This window comes from Equus asinus, chromosome 12 (genome assembly GCF_041296235.1).
Source record: "Equus asinus isolate D_3611 breed Donkey chromosome 12, EquAss-T2T_v2, whole genome shotgun sequence".
NCBI classification, from domain to species: domain Eukaryota; kingdom Metazoa; phylum Chordata; class Mammalia; order Perissodactyla; family Equidae; genus Equus; species Equus asinus.
The window spans coordinates 51,556,659-51,578,465 of NC_091801.1; the positions used below are offsets into that span (position 1 = coordinate 51,556,659).

The window sequence follows — 21,807 nt, forward strand, 5'->3', positions numbered from 1 at the left end:
TTTAGCTGTAATGATTTTTATTAAGGGAGCAAAATATTGCCTTTGGAGATGGCAACAAGTGCTTAGTCTCAATCCTTCCAAAAAAAACCTCACAGAAATCAATAATTTGCTCCCTAACTTATGAGCTTAGTCTAATAATAATAATTATTGTTTCTTTGTTTCTCAAGTGTAAAGTTTATTGGAAAAAAATTGTTTTAGCCTTTTGGAATCCTTTTCTGTTTGAAGTGCCTAATATTCATGTCATGATTCTCAGAGAAGGATTTTTAATATCATGGAAAAATAAAACGATAAGCTTTTTTATTCCTATAGAAAATAGAGAATATCAGAAATTAATCTGGTTTTAGTCACACATTTTAGATGAACCATGTTGCTATCTGACAACATTTGTTTCATATTGTATATGAGGCATTCTTGTATTTCTTACTTTTTTTTCCCCCTCATATCTTTTGTCAGAAGAATAGTTTAGTCTCTTTTTCCACCTATCCTCATCGGTATCTGTGTGCTAATATTGCTAGGCAAGCAAATATCTGAACTTTTTTCCCATGCAAATGTTAGAGGCTTTTTTTTCAGGTTGTTGATCTCCTAGACTAAGACAAGTGGTTCTCAAACTTTAATGCCCATGAGAATCACCTGAAAACTTGTTCAAATGCAAATTCCTGGGCCCCATTCTGATTAGTAGGTGAGAGGTGGGCCACAGGAATTTGGAACTTTGTGAGAAACAAGCCAGTTAATACTGATGCAGGAGGTTTGTTAACCACAGTTCAAGAAACACCTGTTTAGAGTCTGTTTCTACTTAGCAGCTTCACTAGGAAAACTTTGTTACACAACAGCAAGATAATACCAGCATTAAACATAAAGACTTAACATAAAGAATAGTAATAATGATTTTTAAAATTTAAATTTTTCTTACTATTATTCTTATAAGATGGCTAATTACATTTGACAGGAAAGAAAAGCATATAAATAATTTTATATACTCTTCTGGCCATTGGTCTTCCTTTTCTGTCTCAAAAGTCTTGCTCAGCCTCTCATTCTCTAAGATATGAAGTGAGGCACTCAACAAAGCCATGTTAGAATTGGAACTGAACTACCAGTATATCATCGATATACATATTTATTTATATGATTTTTATGTATATGATGTATATTTATTTGTGTATCTTGGAGCCTGACCCAGAACTGACTGTCCGCTTTGGAGAGGAGAGGGAAAGACTGATGTGAGATGTATGTTTAAATTTGTTGAACTGATGCTAAATTTTTTAAATGTACAAATATCGTACATCCAAATAACAGGAAAAAATTAAACCATTAAAATATATATAAGCCATAAAACTATCTGTATTATATAAATATAATTTTATTTCCAAATTCCAAATTTCTGATTCAATTTTGGTTTTGAGGTAGTGATCAGAGATGTGCTGAGTTCTGAACCAAAATGTTAGTCAGAGCCCTAGTTCCAGATCCTGACACGGTAGAATCAGCTAGTCAGGTGTGGGAGTGTGAGATGTGTGTGTGGGAGGTGACACTTGTTAAATCAAATGAATTCAGCAGCTGGATGTGAAGTTCCAATCCTTAATTATGGCATAGAGAAATTATTCATATTTTCTCATCTTGAATTATAAAATAGACCCTTATTATTTTAAGGATGTGATACATTTGCTTTCACAAATGAGAAAGAGACTTTATATCTGTTTAAGAAAAATTTTAAAAGATGAATTTGTTAGTTTTAAAAACAAACTTAAGGAGTCTATTGAGTAAAGCTATTAATAATTCCCCCTTGCTTATAATCTTTGAAATGTGTTCTGCTGTGGAATAACATAAAGCATTTGCTTAAAAATTCCCTATGAAAGCCATATAAACAAGTTATCTATTCAATTCACTTTAAGCACTTATTCTCAACTCAGCATTGTTGGGGAACCAAAATGAATTTCAGTGATTCTTGCATAAAGATAGACATACAGCAATCATTGTATATAAAGTCTTTAATAATGGTAGTGTAAATTATTATGTGCCTGTTAATAAGCAATCAAATTAAGAAAACAAAAAGTCCAAGTGATTTATCAATTGAACCAAAATATCTGAATTAATTCCTCTATTCATTGAAGTTATTATAGCATATCCTTTTATTTTAACTGACCACAATTTACTAAGTGAAATTTATATTCTGTGCTAATATTAGGGTAAGAGAATGGGGTCAAGATTGGGAATGTAAACATGTTGTGGTAGTAAATGTTTAAGCTGATAAATGAATATTTTTGCTTTTCAGATAAAACTATGGTTTGACAAGGTTGGTCACCAATTAATAGTTACAATTTTGGGAGCAAAGGATCTCCCTTCCAGGGAAGATGGGAGGCCAAGGAACCCTTATGTTAAAATTTACTTTCTTCCAGACAGAAGGTAGGGATATAAAAACAAAAATAAATGTTACTGAAAATAAAAGAGAAATGTTAATAGCAGTTCATGTTTCAATTTTGTATCATTTATTTTTATTGTACCAGTCATATACTTATGAAGTTTAACGTAAGCATAATGACTTTTAGGAATCAAAATAGTGACAGTAAATACTTTGAGATTGTTTTAAAACTTATATCAAATGTTTATAACATAAATTACTTTATTGAATATTTAAGTTATGTGGATTATTTCTTAAATAATGTATATTTTCATTTATCAAAATCATTAAAAATTATCCTCTTTTAAATCAAATGCATTTTCAACACAAACTGCAGAGGCAAAAAGCTGAAAATGGTACTGAAAGGTACTCATCATATTCCTCTACAATTTCTATCTTCTCTTATTAAGGTATTATTTCTCTATATTCTGTAAAATTAGTGAGTATGCTTTATATTTCATCACCCCTTATCATCAAAGACACCTCACCACAGGGCCCAGAATCAGCTTCTTCAAGCATCGTTTGCTTTGTGCTGTCTTCCGGAGAGGGATACACTTCGGACTGCAAGGGAGGAGGAGGATATCCATAACTAGAGGGTTACATCTAGCTTAAACTTCAGTTGGATGACAGATGTCACAGTCATATTACCCTACCATCCTGGAGGCCAAGTCACTTGGCTTCTTAGAGCACACATAGGTTGCTTAGTCTAAGCATCCTTAGAGTGCCATCATAAAAACCTGCAGGAAATGCTGCATTCCCATCTCTACTTTTTTTCTTTTTGAGGAAGATTAGCCCTGAGCTAACTGCTGCCAATCCTCCTCTTTTTGTTGAGGAAGACTGGCCCTGAGCTAACATCCGTGCCCATCTTCCTCTACTTTATATGTGGGATGCCTACCACAGCATGGCTTGCCAAGTGGTGCCATGTCCGTACCGGCAAACCCCAGGCCACTGAAGCAGAACGTGTGAACTTAACCATTGCGCCCCCGGGCCGGCCCCCCATCTCTATTTTTATGCACACACATAACTTTGGTTTCTACTCACTCAAACCTTTGAAGAAAAATACTTACATTTTAAGATGATAAAAGTCTCTCAAATTAGTGAATTTATTTCCTGATTGACTGTTTTTGTTTAGTTTTATTTTATTTTACATCCCTCCACGAACTTTCTGAGCAGATAGAGCTAAAATGTGAGGGAAGTTCCTTTTAACCACTCCTTTATATTCCAAATTTAGTGTTTTTATCTTTTCTCAACACCAAAAAATGTGAGAAACATTTGAATATTTTATTCTCTGATTATTTTTTAGCTGAGTTTCTTTGTCAGTTATCAGGAATTTGAAGAATATTTAAGCAAGTTTGTAGCTTACTTTATTGATAGAATTTTGTCAGGGTTTTATCTTTAATAGACAAAAGAATTCTCTGGTTAACTCAGAAACAGCTACATTATCATCTCAACAACTTTTGTTATTGCTGTTTTTTGCTCTTGACGCAAGTTTTTGCATGAATGAAAAACTGTGCTTTTGGATATGAATTATTTCATTTTTCTCGACAACTTCTCTGGGAGAAAAATTATTTGAATAAGTGAACATAGAAAACAATTGATGTCATTTTGTTAATAAGAATTCCTGGAGGGGCAAGTGAGGCTACTTAGAAGAGATTTAGTCTAAAGGTCAGTATAGCAGCCAAGCCATTCAAAACACTGTTTTCTCAAAAGTGTACTCTGTACTCTAAGAAATAGCTGGATGTGCTTTACATTTTTTTATATCTTGAAGTAAAGTTGGTTACCAGTCAAAATATATTTCTTTCTTTCATTTTGAGGAAAAATATCAAGTCTTTGCATGCTATTACTAAGTTAAATTAAATGGAAACCAAAAGTACTGGTAACATGAAAATAATAGAAAAAGCTTTAGATTAAATTTTATTTTTAAAAGAAGTAATTACAATCTCAACAATTTAATGATGCTGCTAGTGATCACTTATTTATTTTATTATCGTTAGGCTGCTATTTACAAAATATCTCTATAGCATGCTTATTGATCGTAGGTTTTAAATACTTTTAGCAGCTTTTCAGTATTTGACTTATACAGCATGATCTTATTGTGATAACTTTAGTTATACTTCTAGAAAAAAATAAAACATTTACTTTTTTTTAACTTGCTGAAGATATGATAATTTTTATGGTTCTTTTTATGGATTAGTGCTTTATACACACTAATCTGCCTTATTAAATTTGTAATCATGTACGGTGGGTTTATGAGGAACCTCAGAGATTATCTAGTCTCTCTCCTACACAGTATGGAAAACCTTTCTAATATAGTCATTCTTTGAGAACTTTTTTCACTCCTTAAGAGCAAGTCTAGGCTTATTCTTCTATTCCCTTTCCGATTGCAATATAAAGCATTCTTGAATTAGACAGCAATGCTCCTGCTAAATGCTTTCTTCCTGTCCTTCATGGAAGGAATGTTATCTCTTGACAGGGTCTCATATTTCATTCTCTAATGGATGGAATATAATTACTAGAAGCTTTGTAAATATTCATTAAAATTTTAGATGAAGGGAGGCAGTGACAGAACGAGTCATAAATCATAGTGTTTGTTACTATTTCTATTATTTATTTAGTTTTATTTACAGTACCACTCTTCCATAAATTTGAATAGAGATAAAATCTCCTACATGGGCTTTCAAAATTATTTTCCTACCAAGACCTCAGAGATTAATAAATATACATTGCTTTAAGGTGGCTTTGTGCCGCTTAAATGTGTGTGCTCTAGAAACATATGTGCTCTGGATTACTTAAGGCAAACCTATATTAAACATTAAGCCCTATAGTCAACTAAGAGAAGAAGTTGCATAGCCTCCCCAATTCAGAGACACTTTATCCCTTACGTCTCCCCGTTTCCTATTTCCCAACACGCTTAGAACTGTACTGTGCTGAGAGAATTTGTAGCAGTTATTATGGTTCCACTTGAAGTTCATTGTCCACTTCTCACTTCAAATAGGCTTTCTAGATAGCTTAACGGTTCCTTCCTAGAAGATTTTCTTTCTTCCTCTTCAGCCATTGATCCTCTCTAATAAGCTAGAATAATGATCTCCAAAAAGAATGGATGTACTGAGGGGATATGTAAGACAATCCATTGGAGTTAGGATAAAATATTTATATTTTTATTTGTATCTAATTTTTAATTCCCATTTTTTAATATTTACCAATAGACACAATATATTAGTACGTCAGTATAGTAATACATGTATATAATTCATAAATATATGTGCATATAATGGGATACATAGTCAAAAACATTCCTTTGATAGAGATACATAGTCCAAAAAAGTGTGGAAGCCTCTGAGTTGGAAGTCTCATCTGTCAGGATTGCCAGCTTGCATTTCTATCCCACATTATAGTGGCTACCTCAGATACAGATAATTTTACAATGTTTTTAAAGACCCGAAACTGTCAAATGGGCAAGTATGTAGTTCTTGTATGTAAGAAAGTAACTTGATAAAATGTAATTACAGTTGCTCGTTAGCTAAACTATATGGATGTGAAGTTGTGAAGGTCACAATTTGCTAGACTTTTTGTACAATAAGACTTCTGTAGTTTAAGTGAATAGTATATGTAATGTTGTTGGTTAATTGCCAGTTTGAAGGTTTCCAGTAGGACAATATGTTAGAAAATTTTAACAGTTAGGATTCTTCAGTCTGGTTTTATTTAGATTTTGAGAAAGATTTAAGTTTTTGATTATCTGTCATGGAAAAATTTCAGATTTGTTGAAATATTGCTATTATTGTCATACTTATAAAGTGATATAATTATATACCTTATAAATTTTAGTAATAATTTTAAAGATTATAATATTTGTATTATATAATACATTTATGGTAAAACTTCACTTGGCTTATTTCTTGAGAAATTTTAAGTTAATTTTTAGGGCAATACTTAGAAAAAGGTTTATAGAAGTTCATATATTCTTATTTTTTTCAGTGATAAAAACAAGAGAAGAACTAAAACAGTAAAGAAAACGTTGGAGCCCAAATGGAACCAAACATTCATTTATTCTCCAGTCCACCGGAGAGAATTTCGGGAACGAATGCTGGAGATTACCCTTTGGGATCAAGCTCGAGTTCGAGAGGAAGAAAGTGAATTCTTAGGAGAGGTATCTGGAATTGTTTTAAAGCTTGGACAATTCATGTCACCCTGAATACTTTGGTTTATGTGACTATCAGTAAAATTTTATAGTTTGAATATCTGAAAAAGTAAACATAATTTCTTTAACAGAATGAATTTAGCCACTGCTTTAAGACAAAATTTTGATGCCATAAAAAACAATGGTTCTAAATACTCTGTGACAATTTTCACATTTATTCCTATAGATATCTCAGCATTGAATGATAAAAGGTTGGTTTGTATTTCACAAATATATTGTTGGGTTTATAGTGTATATATCATTTTACTTTACTGAACCAACTGTACCACTAGTAGTTCAATCCTTTATTCATGGATTTTTAAAAAAAAATTTTATTGAGTTAATGATAGGTTACAATCTTGTGAAATTTCAGTTGTACATTATTGTTTGTCAGTCGTGTTGTAGGTGCACCACTTCACCCTTTGTGCCCACCTCCCACCCTGTCTTTCCCCCGGTAGCCACTAATCTGTTCCCTCTGTCTATATTTTTAAATTCCTCATATGAGTGGAGTCATGCAGAGATTGTCCTTCTCTATCTGGTTTATTTCACTTAGCATAATTCCCTCAAGGTCCATCCGTGTTGTTGCAAATGGGACGATTTTGTTCTTTTTTACAGCTGAGTAGTATTCCATTGTATATATATATACCACATCTTCTTTATCCAATCATCTGTTGATGGGCACTTAGGTTGCTTCCATGTCTTGGCTATTGTACCTAATGCTGCAATAAACATTGGGGTGCATAGGACTTTTGGAATTGCTGACTTCAAGCTCTCTGGATAGATACCCAGTAGTGGGATAGCTGGGTCATATGGTAGTTCTATTTTTAATTTTTTGAGAAATCACCATACTGTTTTCCGTAGTGGCTGCACCAGTTTGAATTCCCACCAGCAGTGTATGAGGGTCCCTTTTTCTTCACAACCTCTCCAACATTTGTTACTATTAGTTTTAGATATTTTTGTCATTCTAATGGGTGTAAGGTGATATCTTAGTGTAGTTTTGATTTGCATTTCCCTATTCATGGATTATTTTTTTAAGACCCGTAAAGTGCCTGTAATATGCTAGGGACCGAGACCTCAGAGGTGAATAAGGCATATTACTTCTTTCAAGGAATTTATAATCCGCTGGGGATACACACAAGTGAATAAGCAATTATAGAATAGCAGTTGCTGTTGCAGGAAAAATGCAGTAGGAATACACATACTTGCCGTGCAGGGGAGGGCAAGTGGTCCAGGGAAGGTGCCATAGAAAAAGGAGAATTTAGCAAAGTCAAGGGGAGTGGATTTCCTGCAGTGGAAATAACATGATACTAGAGTTGAGGGGGTCTTGGAGTATTAAAATTGGAAAGAAAAGTGATAAGAAATGAGACTTGATGGTTAAACTGACACCAGATCATGTCCCTTAATATACCATATTAAGAAGTTTGGATTTTATCTTGTGGATAATGGGAACAAATGATAGATTTTAGAAAGAGAATGGCTTGATTGCATTTGTACTTGAGAAAAATACTTCTAGCTGTAACGTGAAGAGTCAATTGGAGAGTTAACTGCTTTCAGCTTTTTTGAGTGTGGTTGGTTTTCCTGAGTAAATTAAATGGTAATCTCATGGGAAAAACAACAATCCGTAGAAATATTGACCTTAGTGTTGTTAGATAAAGAGTCAAAGAGTGGTAAACCAGTTGGGAAGAAGGGTAACATAGTTGTTAGGAGCAAAGTCTGGGACCAGCTGCCTGAGTCTGCATTCCCGACACTACCACTTCCTAGCTTTGTGTCTTTGAGCAAGTTATTTAATCTATTTGTGCTTCAGTTTCCTCTTTAAGTGGGAATCATAGTAGTATGTAACTCAGGGCTAATGTGAGGATTAAATACGTGTGTGTGTGTGTGTGTGTGTGTGTATGTAAACATTTGGAACAGAGTATCTGCAATTTTGAGAATGACTGGGGCAAATTTAGGAAGAAAGAAAGAATAACTTAGCTGTTCTGCATCTTTACCTCCTTAGCTAAACAGTGATTTGTCATTATATAACGGTTCTCATATACGTAAGCAAAAACACTGTCATATTTGCACATGACCCTAAAAGAAAATAAAAAGAGTCATTTATTTCTATGGGCTGATTTTCTTTGTAAATTTGTTAAATATTCATCTTATAAAATCCGTATTACAATATGGTTCATATTAGAAATCCGTTCTTTTTTTTCTTTCCTGTTTTGAATCCTTAGCAGCAGGATATGTTGAACACAGAGATTTAAGTAAGACAGACTTTGTTTTAGACTTGGTATTCTTATCTGTAAAACATGAATAATAAAGATCAAACTTGTAGGGTTTTTTTCTGAGAATTAAGATAACATTTTACATAGTTCTTAACACACAGTAGGCACTTCTAATTTGTTTTTCTCTGCCCATTTAAGACTTTTTCTAAAGGTTAAATAATGAATGCAAATAAAAATGCTTTTTTAAATTATAAAATCATATATACATATATTAGTTATTATTACAAATTTTTAGTAAAGTGTTATTTTGATAATGGCAAATTTAACAGCCTCTGGTAGGTGGCTGATCAAGGGTCTACAAAATAAATGTCTTAGATATTTAAAACTATTAAATCAATAAGAAGTTGTAAATATTTATCTTTTATTTAATTATTGTCAAAATATATTGACAGTTTTGCAATATAACCTTGCTTTTGACCTAACAGCATTACTGTTACAATTATCATTATTATAAAAGTTATGAGACCATTAAACAGAATTCTATTTTATTGGTATGTAACAGTCCTTTGTCTCTTGGCTTTGTAGATTTTAATTGAATTAGAAACAGCATTATTAGATGATGAACCACATTGGTACAAACTTCAGACCCATGATGTCTCTTCATTGCCACTTCCCCACCCTTCTCCATATATGCCTCGACGACAGCTCCATGGAGAGAGCCCAACACGCAGGTTGCAAAGTAAGTTTTCAGTAAAATTTCTCACACCTTTATTGAATTATCTTGAATGATATATATGACATAGAATTTGAAGATACTATTATGGGTATTAACAGGCATCTATTAGTGTTTTCATAGGTATTGAAGCTTTTAAATTGTTTGATATGCTTAAAATGAGGTTATACTAATGGCATTCATTCATCACAGTATGACCCGAAATGATGCACAGTTATGTTTTAATTTTAGCTCTTAGAATCTTAAATATAGGATGAGATAGCTAATATAGTAGAATTTTGTCATGTAGCTGTAGATATCTGAAATTATGATTTCCGCCTTCATTATGCCAAGTACTTTATGAATACGTAGGCTATAGCAAAGTGGTTGAAACCAAGACCATAAACATTGCTCAGACAAACCAGTTTAAATTTTGACTCTCTCGCTTAAGAGCTGTATGACTTTAGGTGGGTCGTTTCTCTATGCTTCACTTTCCCCCTTTAGAAAATGGAAATAATGATGCCTACATTATAGGATGGTTATAAGAGTTAAATAATCTCAGTAATATAAACTGATGTTGTTTTTGTTGTTATTATTATTATTAGTGTTTGCATTTTACTGTGAATTATGCATAGTCCAAACTATAAAATAGAATTCGGGAAGTGAGATTGCTTTTATAGATGGCAAAATACCTTACGTATTAATATAGTTTTATTTTTGATTCATTGATGAGAAACTTTATTCATTACTTTCCCGAAACATAAAGAGATTGTTTTTGAAAGAGTATTTTGATGTATAAATTTTTATTTTTATATATTCTTTTCCTTTATTCAGTTAAAGTTCCATAGCGTCTTAAGGGAAAAAAATCTTCCTTTTTAAATATGACAGAAGTTATTTTATAATTTGTTTACTACTTGATATCTTATTAACCATTATTATCACAATTTGAACTATAAAAATCCATCAGCGTTTTATTTTTTTGGTCCTTCATTCTTTTTTTGTCTTATATCAAACAGATTCATCTCTTTGACTTCTCAAATGTTAATTCTTTACTTAGTAAAATGTAATATTATCACCCTTTTCACTTTTTAAAATAGAAAACATCATATCTATTATATTTTCATTCATCCTCATGACTAAAATTCTTCAAAGAAAAGTGAATGGAAACAAATCATTGAGACAAAGCTAAAATGATGCTGTTGAGAGGTATAAGATAAAAAAGACATGATTTCATAATTGAAGTTTCTCAGGATTTCAGCTATTTGGGGGGATTTTTTGGTCAATGTTGCTTCCAATTCTCTACCCCATTCTCTTACTTCTCCCTCTCTTGGACTGCAGTTACATGTATGAAGACCTCTTGATATTGTTCCATAGCTTATTGAGTCTCTATTTTTAAATCTTTTTTCTCTTCCTGAGGTTTGAGTATTTTTCTTCAACTGTCTTCAAGTTGACTGATATTTTCTTCTACGATATCCAGTTTTCTGTGAAAACCATACTGTGAATTGTCCTATTAAAGATATTGTTAATTTTAAGATTTACATTTGGTTTTCTTAGTTTTTGTATCCTTCCTGATACCCATTCTTTTATTATGTCTGTGTGTATGTATAAACACATATATGTGTATAAATGTAAATATATTTAAGAATTTACAGAATTATACATACATTACATATGTATATGTATATATATAGAATCCTGTAAATTCTTTAATCTATTTATAGTATTTAATTTAAAGTCTGCTAATTCCAACAACTTGGTCTTCTGTGAGTCTACTTACGTTTGTTTTTTCCTTTGATTATGGATCACATTCTGTGTGTTTTATATATCTACTAATTTTTGTTGTGTACCAGACATGATGTTTAATACGTTTTGGAGACTCTGGATTTGGAAGAATGTTACATTCTATATTAGCAGACAATGAAGTTACTGAAGGACCACCTACAACCTATGGAAGATAGAGTAGAGTGTTTCTGTTTTGACTCTTCCATAGTTTTAAGGCATAGTCCTTAGTCTGGTTTCTGATTCTTATTTCTAAGATGTGAACTTTCTAGGCAAAGTCCAAGATGTTGGCCCAAATCCTATAATATAGTGAGACAAACTCCAAACTCTATGTCCTGTGCATCAGGAAGTTGCTGAAATCCCCTTGCAGCTCTTTTAGCCTTTTAGCTGTGGCTTTCTGGTGGGTTTCTTCTTGTTTTTCCCTCTGCAGTTTGCAATTCAGGCAAGGATTTGAGGGGCTATTGTGTGTAATTTGGGGTCTCCTCCTTCTCTTGCTCTCTGCTTTCCAGGATTTCCCTTACAATTCTAGCTGCTCTAACAACTCTGAATTCTGATCTCTGGGTCCTCAGCCTTGTAAGACTGAGGCTTTTTGCTTGAGCTGTAACTCTTCTGCAGTGAACCAAACTGAGAAGGCCCTTAGGGGAAAAGCTGTTTAAATATGTGCTTTTCTTATTTCAAGAGTCATCTCACCAATTTCTGCCTGCATTTGTTTGTTCTCTGGTGTCTTTAAACAGTTTTTTTAATTAAAAATATTTTGTCCAGATTTTTAAATTATTGCTGGCAGGAGATATAATCTATATTTTGATATAAGCTACTCTACCATTCTCAGAAGCAGAAGTCTACATTTTTAAGTATACTTTGCGTTTATACAGAAATGTGTATAAATCATAAATGTACAACCAGGTGAATTTTCACCAAGTAACCACACTATGTAACTAGCACTTGCGTCTAGAGATGGAACATCACCAGCCTTCCTCTTACTGTCCTCCACTAATTATTCCCTCTGCCAAGGTGACAACTATGCTGACTTCAAATACCATAGAATAGTTTTATTTTTTAACTTCATATAAATGAAATACACACACATATGAATTTTATAGAAATGAAATTACACAATATATTACTCTTTCACATCTGGCTTTTTTTTCTTACCACTGTGTGTATGAGATTCATCGATATTGCTCCGTAAAATTACAGTTTATTTATTTTCATTGCTACATACAATTCCTTTCTATAGATATACAAAAATGTATGCATTCTACAGTTGATTAATAGTTTGCTTTCAGATTTTGGCTCTTCCTAAGAGTGTTGCAATGAACATTCTTATACATGCCTTTTGGAAATCAGATGTGGTCATTTTTACTTTAAATATGCCTAATAGTAGAATAGATAGATAATAGGCTATGCATGTATTCAGTTGCAGTAAATATTGATAAGCAATTTCCAAAACTGCACCAATTTATACTTCCCTACAGCAGTGAATAAAGGTTTTAGTTTCTCTACATCCTAACATAATTTTGGTGTTTTAATGCTTTTTATCCACCCGTCTAGGTGGATGTGCAGTGCTATCTCATTATGGCTTCAATTCGCATTTGTCTAACAAACTTTTTCATTGCTTAACTGACCATTTATATCTCCTCTTTTATGAAGAGCCTATCAAATTTCTAGCCCATTTTTCTTTTAGAGTCTGTCTTTTTTTGTTGATTTATGAGTGGTTTCTTTTTTTAAATTATAGATTTGAATTCTTTATATGATATGTGAATTGCAAATGTATTCTGCTCTATGGCTTGGTATTTCACTCTTTAATGAGATCTTTTGATCAACAGAAGTTTTTAATATTAATGTATTTTAGTTTTCAATTTTTTCTTTAGGATTAGTGCTTTTTTGGTGTGATCTGTAAAAAAATCTTTGTCTTCTTCAAGGTCATAATGATATGTTCCTATTTTTCTTCTAGAATAGAGCCCTACTCTTTTCATTAAATCTAAAATTCATGTGGAATTGATTTTTGTATTTTGTGCAAGGTGGGGATCAAAATTCATTCTTACCCTGTGGATGTCCGCTTGATCCAGCATATTTATTGTAAAGGCTACATAGCATGTGATTAATTTCTGAACTCTATTCCTTTCAATTAGACAACTTTTCTATTCTTGTGCCAATACCAAAGTGTCTTCGTTACTATAACTGTATAATAAATTGTGATATCTGATAGTGTAATTAACCCAGCTTTGTTCTTCTTCAAGACTGTTGTTTCTATTCTTAACCTCTTGCACTTACAAATAAATTGAGTATCAAATGATTATTTTCCACAAATACTCTTCTGGGATTTTGATTCAAATTACATTGATCAGTCTAGGGAGAACTGAAATTTTTCCCTGGAGTGGAGAGAATTCGATATATATTCTATGAATATTCCAAGAATTCCATGAATCTGATATATCTTTAAATAATATTTTAATAGATTTCAAGGTGGAGGTTTCGCATCTTTATTAGATCTATAACTAGGAATTTGGTTTAAATTGATGCTGGTATACTGAAATAAAATTTATTATTTATTATTATTCAATGAATCATAACAACATTTCCATACATTATTTTGAAATTTGATGTACAACATTGTGTCATTTGTGATTAATGACAATTTATCCTCTTTCTTTCAAATTGTTATACCTTGCTCTTCCTTGTCTTACTTGATGCTTTGGCTAGGTCCAATGAAAAAATGTTGAGTGTAAGTAACTTTGTTGAGTAGAAGTTAGCATCCATGTTTTGTTCCCCATTCCTTGAGAAAAGCTTGAAATATTTCCCCACTACCTTTGATATTTGCTCTAAATTTCTGTTTGCTTAGATTCAGGAAGGTATATTTTATTCCTAGTTTGATGAAAGTTTTTAATTATCAGTGGATGTTAAATTTTATAAATTTTTTTCTGTATATATGTATGTAACTGTATGGCATTTCTCTTTTATTCTATTGATGTGGTAAATTGCATTGATTTTCAAATGTTAAAGTGATCTAGTGTTCCTGTAATAAACTCAGCTAGCTCATGATGTGTTATTTCTTCCTCTCTGGATTCAATTTGCTGATATTATGTGTAGAATTTTAGCATCTGTATTCAGGAGAGAGAGAGAAAGATTGTCTTTAATTGGCTTCTGTTATTAATGTTATGTGGCCTTCATAAAAAGTATTAGAAAATGTTCCTTCTTTTATTATTTGATGACTTTTATTTTCCTTCCTGTAATATCTGTCAAGTTTTGATTTTAGTGTTATGCTGCCCTCATAAAATGATCAGAAGTGTACTCTCATTTTATATTGTTTGAAAGAATTTGTATATTATTGGTATCATTTCTTTAAATGTTTAGAAGTATTATCCATTTAAGTCATTGGGGTTGGTAATTTCTGTATGAGATTTAAATTACAATTTCAATTTTTCTACCATATTTAGAACTATTCTTAATTTTATGTCTGCTTGTGTCAACTTTAAGTTGGAATTTTCTTGGAATTTGAACATTTCTCCTAACTTCTAAAAAATATATTTGCATAAAATTGTTCCTAGTAGCATTTTATTATCTGTTAATGTCTGTTGGATGTGTAGTGACGTCCTCTTTTCCTTCATATTGGTAATTTGTTCCTTTTCCTTTTTTTTCTCAGACTTTCTAATGATCTATCAATTTTAAAAGTCTTTTCCAAAAAACACCATTTTTGTTTTGTTTATTTTCTAGGTTGTATGTTTGTTTTTCTTTTCTATTTTTCTTTTTCTTATTTCTCTTTTTTTACTTTCTTTACTTTAGTTTATTTGTCTCTTCTCATTTCTTCAGAAGGATACTTACATAATTTTTAATGTAATGCTTTCCTTTACCTGTGGATTATTTAGGAGTATTGTGTTAAATTTCCAAACTCTAGGGATTTTCTAGGATTTTTTTATATTGACGTCTAGCATTATTCCTCTCTTATAAGAGTGTATACTCTGAATAATTTGGAATCTTTAAAATTAATCATTTGCTTTATGGTGCTGCATGTAATCAATTTTGGTAAATGTTCTTGAAAAGAATGTTTATTTTGTCATAGGTTGGTACATGTTCTATGTATGTCAAGTTCAGCAGGTTTATTAATTTTGTGGCTCAGTTTTGTTTTTGCTGATCCTTTGTCTGATTATTCTATCATTTGTTGAGAGAGGTATGTTAAAATCTCCATGTATGATTGTGGACATCATACTTCATGTATTATATATCATATGTATTTTGAAGTTATGTTACAGATCTAGAATTGTTATATTTTTCCTAGTAGACTGATAACTTTATCATTACATAATGTCTCTTTTTATATCCAGGAATGCTTTTTCTTTATACCTACTTTGATGTTACTATTGCTGCTTCAGCTTTTTTTGGTTAATGTTTTTTGTATGGTATATCTCTCTCAATCCTTTTACTTTCTACCTCTCTGTGTCCTTATGTTTAAAGTTTGTCTATTGAAAACAATGTAAAGTTGATCTTCCTAAATCCATTCTGACAATATTTATCTTTTATTAGGATAACTCATACATTTAGATTTAATGTAATTTCTTATTAATTTTGCTTAATATTTTACAGAGTATTATTTATTTTTGATTGGTCTTTTTTCTTTAGTTTGAAATCCACGTATTTTAATTACATCAACAAATATTTAGTTACCTGCTATGTTTATGGTGCTGATACTGTGATTGAGCCAAAGATACATTATACTTCGGTAACAAGTCAAACTCTTATTTACAAACTTGCATATGAAATACCTTTTCTTCCCCCCAAAATTATATTTAATGTGACTCTTAGTTAGGTACATTTGTTCCCAGTCAAATGTCCTTCTCCTTACCTGTTCCCACCTCCCAACAGAGATTCTAGAAAGCCCTAATGATGGACAACATTCAGGAAAGACCCATTAATTTTTAATCCTTATTGAGTTCCACTGACATGTCCCAGTGTGTAGTGGTTACTTGTGTCCAAGTCTATACATAGATGTTTTTTACTAATGCTAGTTGCTCTGCTGCTTAGCATCCATCTTTCTTAGCTGTATCGTGGAACTATTAGCATGGAATCCTAAAATATCACTGGACTCTGGAGAGATCCTACAGCCCGGGTCCTTATTCACAAGGCTCTCTAGCCACTGTCTTCTTAGTAATTCTGAGGAATCTTGACTGTTAGCAGTGCTTGCCTCCTCATTCTGCACCCTCTACACTCCTCTCTCTTTCTCTCCTCTATCATAATCTCGTTAATAAGCCGAGAGTATGGGAAGTAACATGTCTACATCTCACTTTGCTTTTAATCCTAAAATGTAAATCTTCCTAATTCAAAGAAACACGAAAGTCTTGCTACCTCTTTAAAGTGTGGAAGGGAAAAATGTAAGGATAATAAAACACAATTAATATCCCAGTACATGAACATGCCATACTTAATCTTTGACTTTGTATAATTTTTTAAATCATATATAGGAAGGAGAGTTATAAAAATTAAAATTGTAAGCTTATGTAGAGTGCTGTAGTAATTTAGAAGTATGAGACAATAGTACAAGCTATGATAAGTGTTTTAGCTAGGCCTGAGAAGAATAAGTAGGATTTCAATAAATGGAGGTAAAAAGGTAAATACTAAGTTTGAGAAGATAAAGACGTAAAATCTGAATAGAATGATGAGATCTTGCAGAAACATTGAGTGCTAGGTTAGGAAATTTATCATTTTAAATAGAGTTTGAGGATTGAAGTCTGAAAGAAATAGCACAATAACATCTTAACATGATTTATTGTCTCTCCTTGACGTGCTGCAGCCTGAAAAAAAAAGGTTTTGAGGGGAGGCGTTTCCCTTCATTATACCCTGTAAACGAATGCATACCTTGCTTATAAATGAAGCCTCATGTATTTTGGAATTGAAGAAGTTAAATGTAGTAAGTGTTATGGAGGGCAGCAAAGTGCAGTGGAAAAATCAGGGGGGAAATAGCTTGCTTTCATTTAGATTACATGTTCTTGTTAGGCCATGACCATAATCGTCTCCAATGGGCAAATGCCACAATATGTAAATTATTCCCCACCTCCCCCCATAAAAATCCCTTTCAGTGATTTTTGACATCACAGTTTGGACCAAAATACGTACATTGTTTTAAAAATATATAAATATATATAATATACACATTACATATTAAATTATTATATATATCTGGGATATATTTTCAATAATTATTAATAAAATCTCTATAATAATAATTTAAGCTTTAATCAATAGCTTGAAACATTTTGACACCTTTTTTCTCATTTCAAAGCTGTTTTTATAAATTATGAATTTTTAGTAATGAATAGAAATTTTAATTTTAAAAAGACAAAGGAACTATATCCTTGACAGAAAACACCCATAGTCACTCTCATCTCACTTTAAAATATTAAGTACTTTACAATATCTGTGGAGAAAAAGTTTGAAAAGTTTGGTGTCTTTTGTTCTATATTGATTATAGTGATGCCATTCTCACAGTTTTAAGATAGTGTACTTCTTTGACTATTAATCTTAAACTCATTAAAATGTCTTATTCTAAATTCTGGCAGTGAAAACCTGCCCTGCTTATTTAAACCTTATACTTCTTGGTGGTAGTACTGATTATTTCACTTTTATGTTCTTTTCCTAAGGGTATATTTACTAGACAAATGTGGTAAAAAGGAAAATCAGAGCCAGCCCTGGTGGCCTAGTGGTTAAGTTCAGCACATTCCACTTTGGTGGCCTGGATTTGGTTCCCAGGTACAGACCTACACCACTCTGTTAGCAGCCATGCTGTGCTGGTGGCACACATACTAAAAAATAGAGGAAGATTGGCAGAGATATTAGCCCAGGGTGAATCTTCCCCAGCAAAAAAATAAAAATAAAAAAGGAACACCACACAGGACTACCCTGACTATAAAATTGATATAATGAGATAAATGACTTTCAGAAAACCATTTGGGGGTCTGCTTAACAACATTGTCTTTACAGAAAATCTTCAAATAATAGTTTTCGAATGGAAATGAATGTAGTAAACTTAGGTTATTTAAACCTGTCGTTAAACTATAATGTTCAGATAATTGACAATGTAAAAAAAGCATGAAATTATACTTTTATCCTGCTGTACTTAAAAAAGAAAGGCATTGTATGTATTATAATATCAATATGGGGCATATACTCAGTTTTACTGAAGCTGAACCCAAGAATGAAGCTTCATGATTCCAAGATACCGTGAAAGAACATAAAAAGTAGAATGACATAAAGTAGGAAGAACACAACAGAAATATTTCCTTTATTAAGTATATATCCATTCTAAATTCTAGAGTTTGGATATGTTATATTAGCACGAATTTGCACATGTGATAAATCGATATCAATATCATCATCCTAAGTGTTTTAATAAAAAGTATTTAACATGATACAAAGATGTCTACAAAGAATTTTAAAACTACTAAAGATGTTAATTGTTTCAGCATGTAAAATACTGTTTCAATATAGATATTTACTTAGATTTACAATTATGTTCACTTAAGGAAATATTTATATAACAATTCATTGATATTACAATTTTAAATTATATACACTATAACAATTAAATCTTTTTTAAAGTAACATGATATTTTTATTAACTGTGTAACACACCTCTATTATACTTTTTCCTACAATTTTTTGCTGGATACTTTGTGATCACCTCTTCATATGACAATTTTGTAGTATCAATTATTTACATGTGTGCTCTATTGATTGTACAAATTTTTCTTTATATTACTTTCATCTGCTTTTTTTTCTAGTTTAGAAAGATTGTTGTAACTATGTTTATCTCTTCTTTTGTTATTTTCATTGTTTTTATTTTTTGGATAATGAGATTCTTCATTATTGTTACTCTCAGAGTTTTCTTTTACCTTGTGACATAGAGTTTTTGACGTTTTGAAGCATCATCAGTCTTTTTACTTTCAGTTTATGTTTGTATCTTTCACTAGGATCATTACTTCCTATTATATTTTAATTTTGGTATGGTTAATAATTTTTATCCAGTGGTATGCTGGAGCTAGAGCCAGTTGTGTACATCTCTTCCTTTCAGATTCAGTGATATTCATAGTTTGAAGTGGCTATATGGGAATATTTACATTACGGAAATTGGCAAATGTTATATATCAAGGCTTTTTCCCCCCAGAGAGATAATTGTTAAACCTTTAGCAGCAACCCACTGTCTTATATCATATACCAAAATTAGTTTCAGATTTAATGAAATTTAAATGTAAAAAGTTAAAATATTAAAGGATTAGAAAAACTTAAGTGAGTGTTTAACCAAGCTCTATATGAAAGCAATAGAAGGAAACTCAGAGAAGAGTATCAATAGATTTTTAAAATATATAATGAATTTTTATGAGTCCACCACTGTGTAGATCACTAATGGGACAGATCAGTCATGTAAGATAATGCCAAGTGTACTACTTCTCTATTTGTTAGATAAAGTTCAGAATTGTATCATTCAAATTTTAAATCTTTTAATTGAACATTAGAAACTAATGATGTGATTTATTATCTTTGGCTAAATTCTGTGATTTATTATCCTTGGCTAACAACGTAGATGTGTCAGGACAAATATTTACATTTTTCCATGTCTATGGCATCTTTTCACTACTCTGGAAGTTTTTGTGGCATGGTAGTTCATAGATTCCTTTACATGTCTAATGTATATTCAGATGATAATTTATTTGCTCATCTTTCAAAGTAAAAACAACTTATTAATATTTTGCTACCTCATAAGACTTTGTAAATATTCATACATAGAAAAACTTAGCTAATTGGTTTCCTGCTAACTTACTTGTGATAAATTATATATATATATTTTTTATCAAGAGAGAATGTCAAAAATAACTTGTTCCCTATAAATTTTCAAAGTTCTCCTCTTCCAAAAGGAAATAAATTTTAAAGTATACTTTTTCCAGAATCAGGAATTCCAAAATTACTAATGTTTTTCTAAGATCCCTTCAGTTTAGGTTCATTAGTTTCTTCTTGCCTGCTAAGTTTCTTTGGGTAACAATTACCTCTTACGTGTCATGGTATGTTATATAACCATGTATTATTAAACGGAATTTATAACCATTTGTATGCAGGGCAGGTCTATCATTAATTTTTTATTTTATGTATTTTGTCTTACTAATTTGTGCTTGCTCTTAGCCTATAATTTTTTCATTTAATCAGAGTTTCTGCTAACATAATTTATAATTTGAATTGTTTACTAATTCTGATATGATGGAGCTTTGTTTCTTATTTTATTCTGAATTAGTATGGCTTTTTTTACTTAAAAATGTTAATCTGCAGTCTATACTGTAAAGCAGAAATTAGATTTCAATATCCATATTACATGTAAAGATTTTTAAATGTGTTTTTGACATCATTTTAACATTCTTTTTCCAGATAAAGCCTTATGTTCATATAATTCAGGTAAATTTTAGCATGTGCAATGTTTAATGCATGTATCCATATGCACAGTTTAATTGGTTTTGTTGTTTTTGTGCTTTGTCTGGCTATTGTGCATATGTTAAATTCCTAAACAAAATGTCGGTAGCTTCCCTTTTCTGGTGATAGTACTTTTCCAGTATGTCCATGTTACATCTTTGTTATTTTGATATTAAAAACATTTGTTGAAATACAGTGATTCATGATTTAGGTGTGTCTAGTATTATCTCCTTTAGTCTAGTACTATTTCATCAAAGACACATGGTTTAGTATATACCGTATTATTATGTGCACTGTTTCAGAAAATTTGAATTTATATGGATACAATTTTCAATGTTTTTGACTTATGAAGGAGTAGTGTTAAAAATTCCAAGTATGTTGAATTAAAACTACAACAAATGTTTTAGCCATTTTGTTATATCTTTCAAGGAAAACGGAATAGATTTAGTTTTATTACTCCAATGTATTATGACTTTTAAATTCACACATGCTGAGTATATGTCAAGATATTTTAAATTGATGTTAAATTTTTTAACTGGTCACTGGGATTTCTCTTAGTTTTAACAATTTTAATTGAAAGATATTTTAAAATAATAAATATATTAAGTATATTTAAATATATATATGTAATTAACTTTTATATTTTTAAAAATAGTTTTCTTGAATAAGATTAGAAAGTAGTTATAAAATGTCTGAGGAATGGCACACTAAATTTTCAGGTTTCCTTAGGAAGGCTACCCCTTACAGCAAGATGGAGTAGGAGGCACTGGACTTACCTTCCCACCTCAAACAACAATAAAAATGGCCAAATATATGAATCATTTGTTTGAATAACACTAGGTATCAGGCAACTAAGGATAGTAATTACCAAGAGAAGGGAAATAAATGAACTGAACCCTAAAGTTTCTCTAGTCTACCACTTTAAGAGAGTTTCCTGCACACAGCATAGAGGGAAAGAACCCAGATGGAGCCTATGGACTCCCTGAACTAAGGAGATGGAGCTGAGAGTACAGCGAGAGCAAAGCATCTAGAGTTCACAGAATGGACTACTGGAAAGGAAAGAACTATACAGAGAGAGAACTGCAAAGATCTG

At 31.5% G+C, this 21,807-nt stretch overlaps 1 protein-coding gene across 49 annotated transcripts in view; it reads left to right on the plus strand.

Annotated features, from left to right (window-relative positions):
• Positions 1-21,807, plus strand: part of RIMS2 (regulating synaptic membrane exocytosis 2) — a 572,997-nt gene that overhangs the window by 310,227 nt on the left and 240,963 nt on the right. For 43 of the 49 annotated variants that reach the window (XM_070481450.1, XM_070481459.1, XM_044743842.2 and 40 more), the window contains 3 exons: positions 2,267-2,397; positions 6,368-6,539; positions 9,362-9,515. In XM_070481450.1, coding sequence (XP_070337551.1) covers positions 2,267-2,397; positions 6,368-6,539; positions 9,362-9,515 — 457 coding nt within the window. Of the gene's footprint in view, positions 1-2,266; positions 2,398-6,367; positions 6,540-9,361; positions 9,516-20,672; positions 20,700-21,807 lie in introns of all 49 variants that reach the window. The other 6 variants (XM_070481448.1, XM_070481439.1, XM_070481440.1 and 3 more) reach the window with 1 other exon arrangement.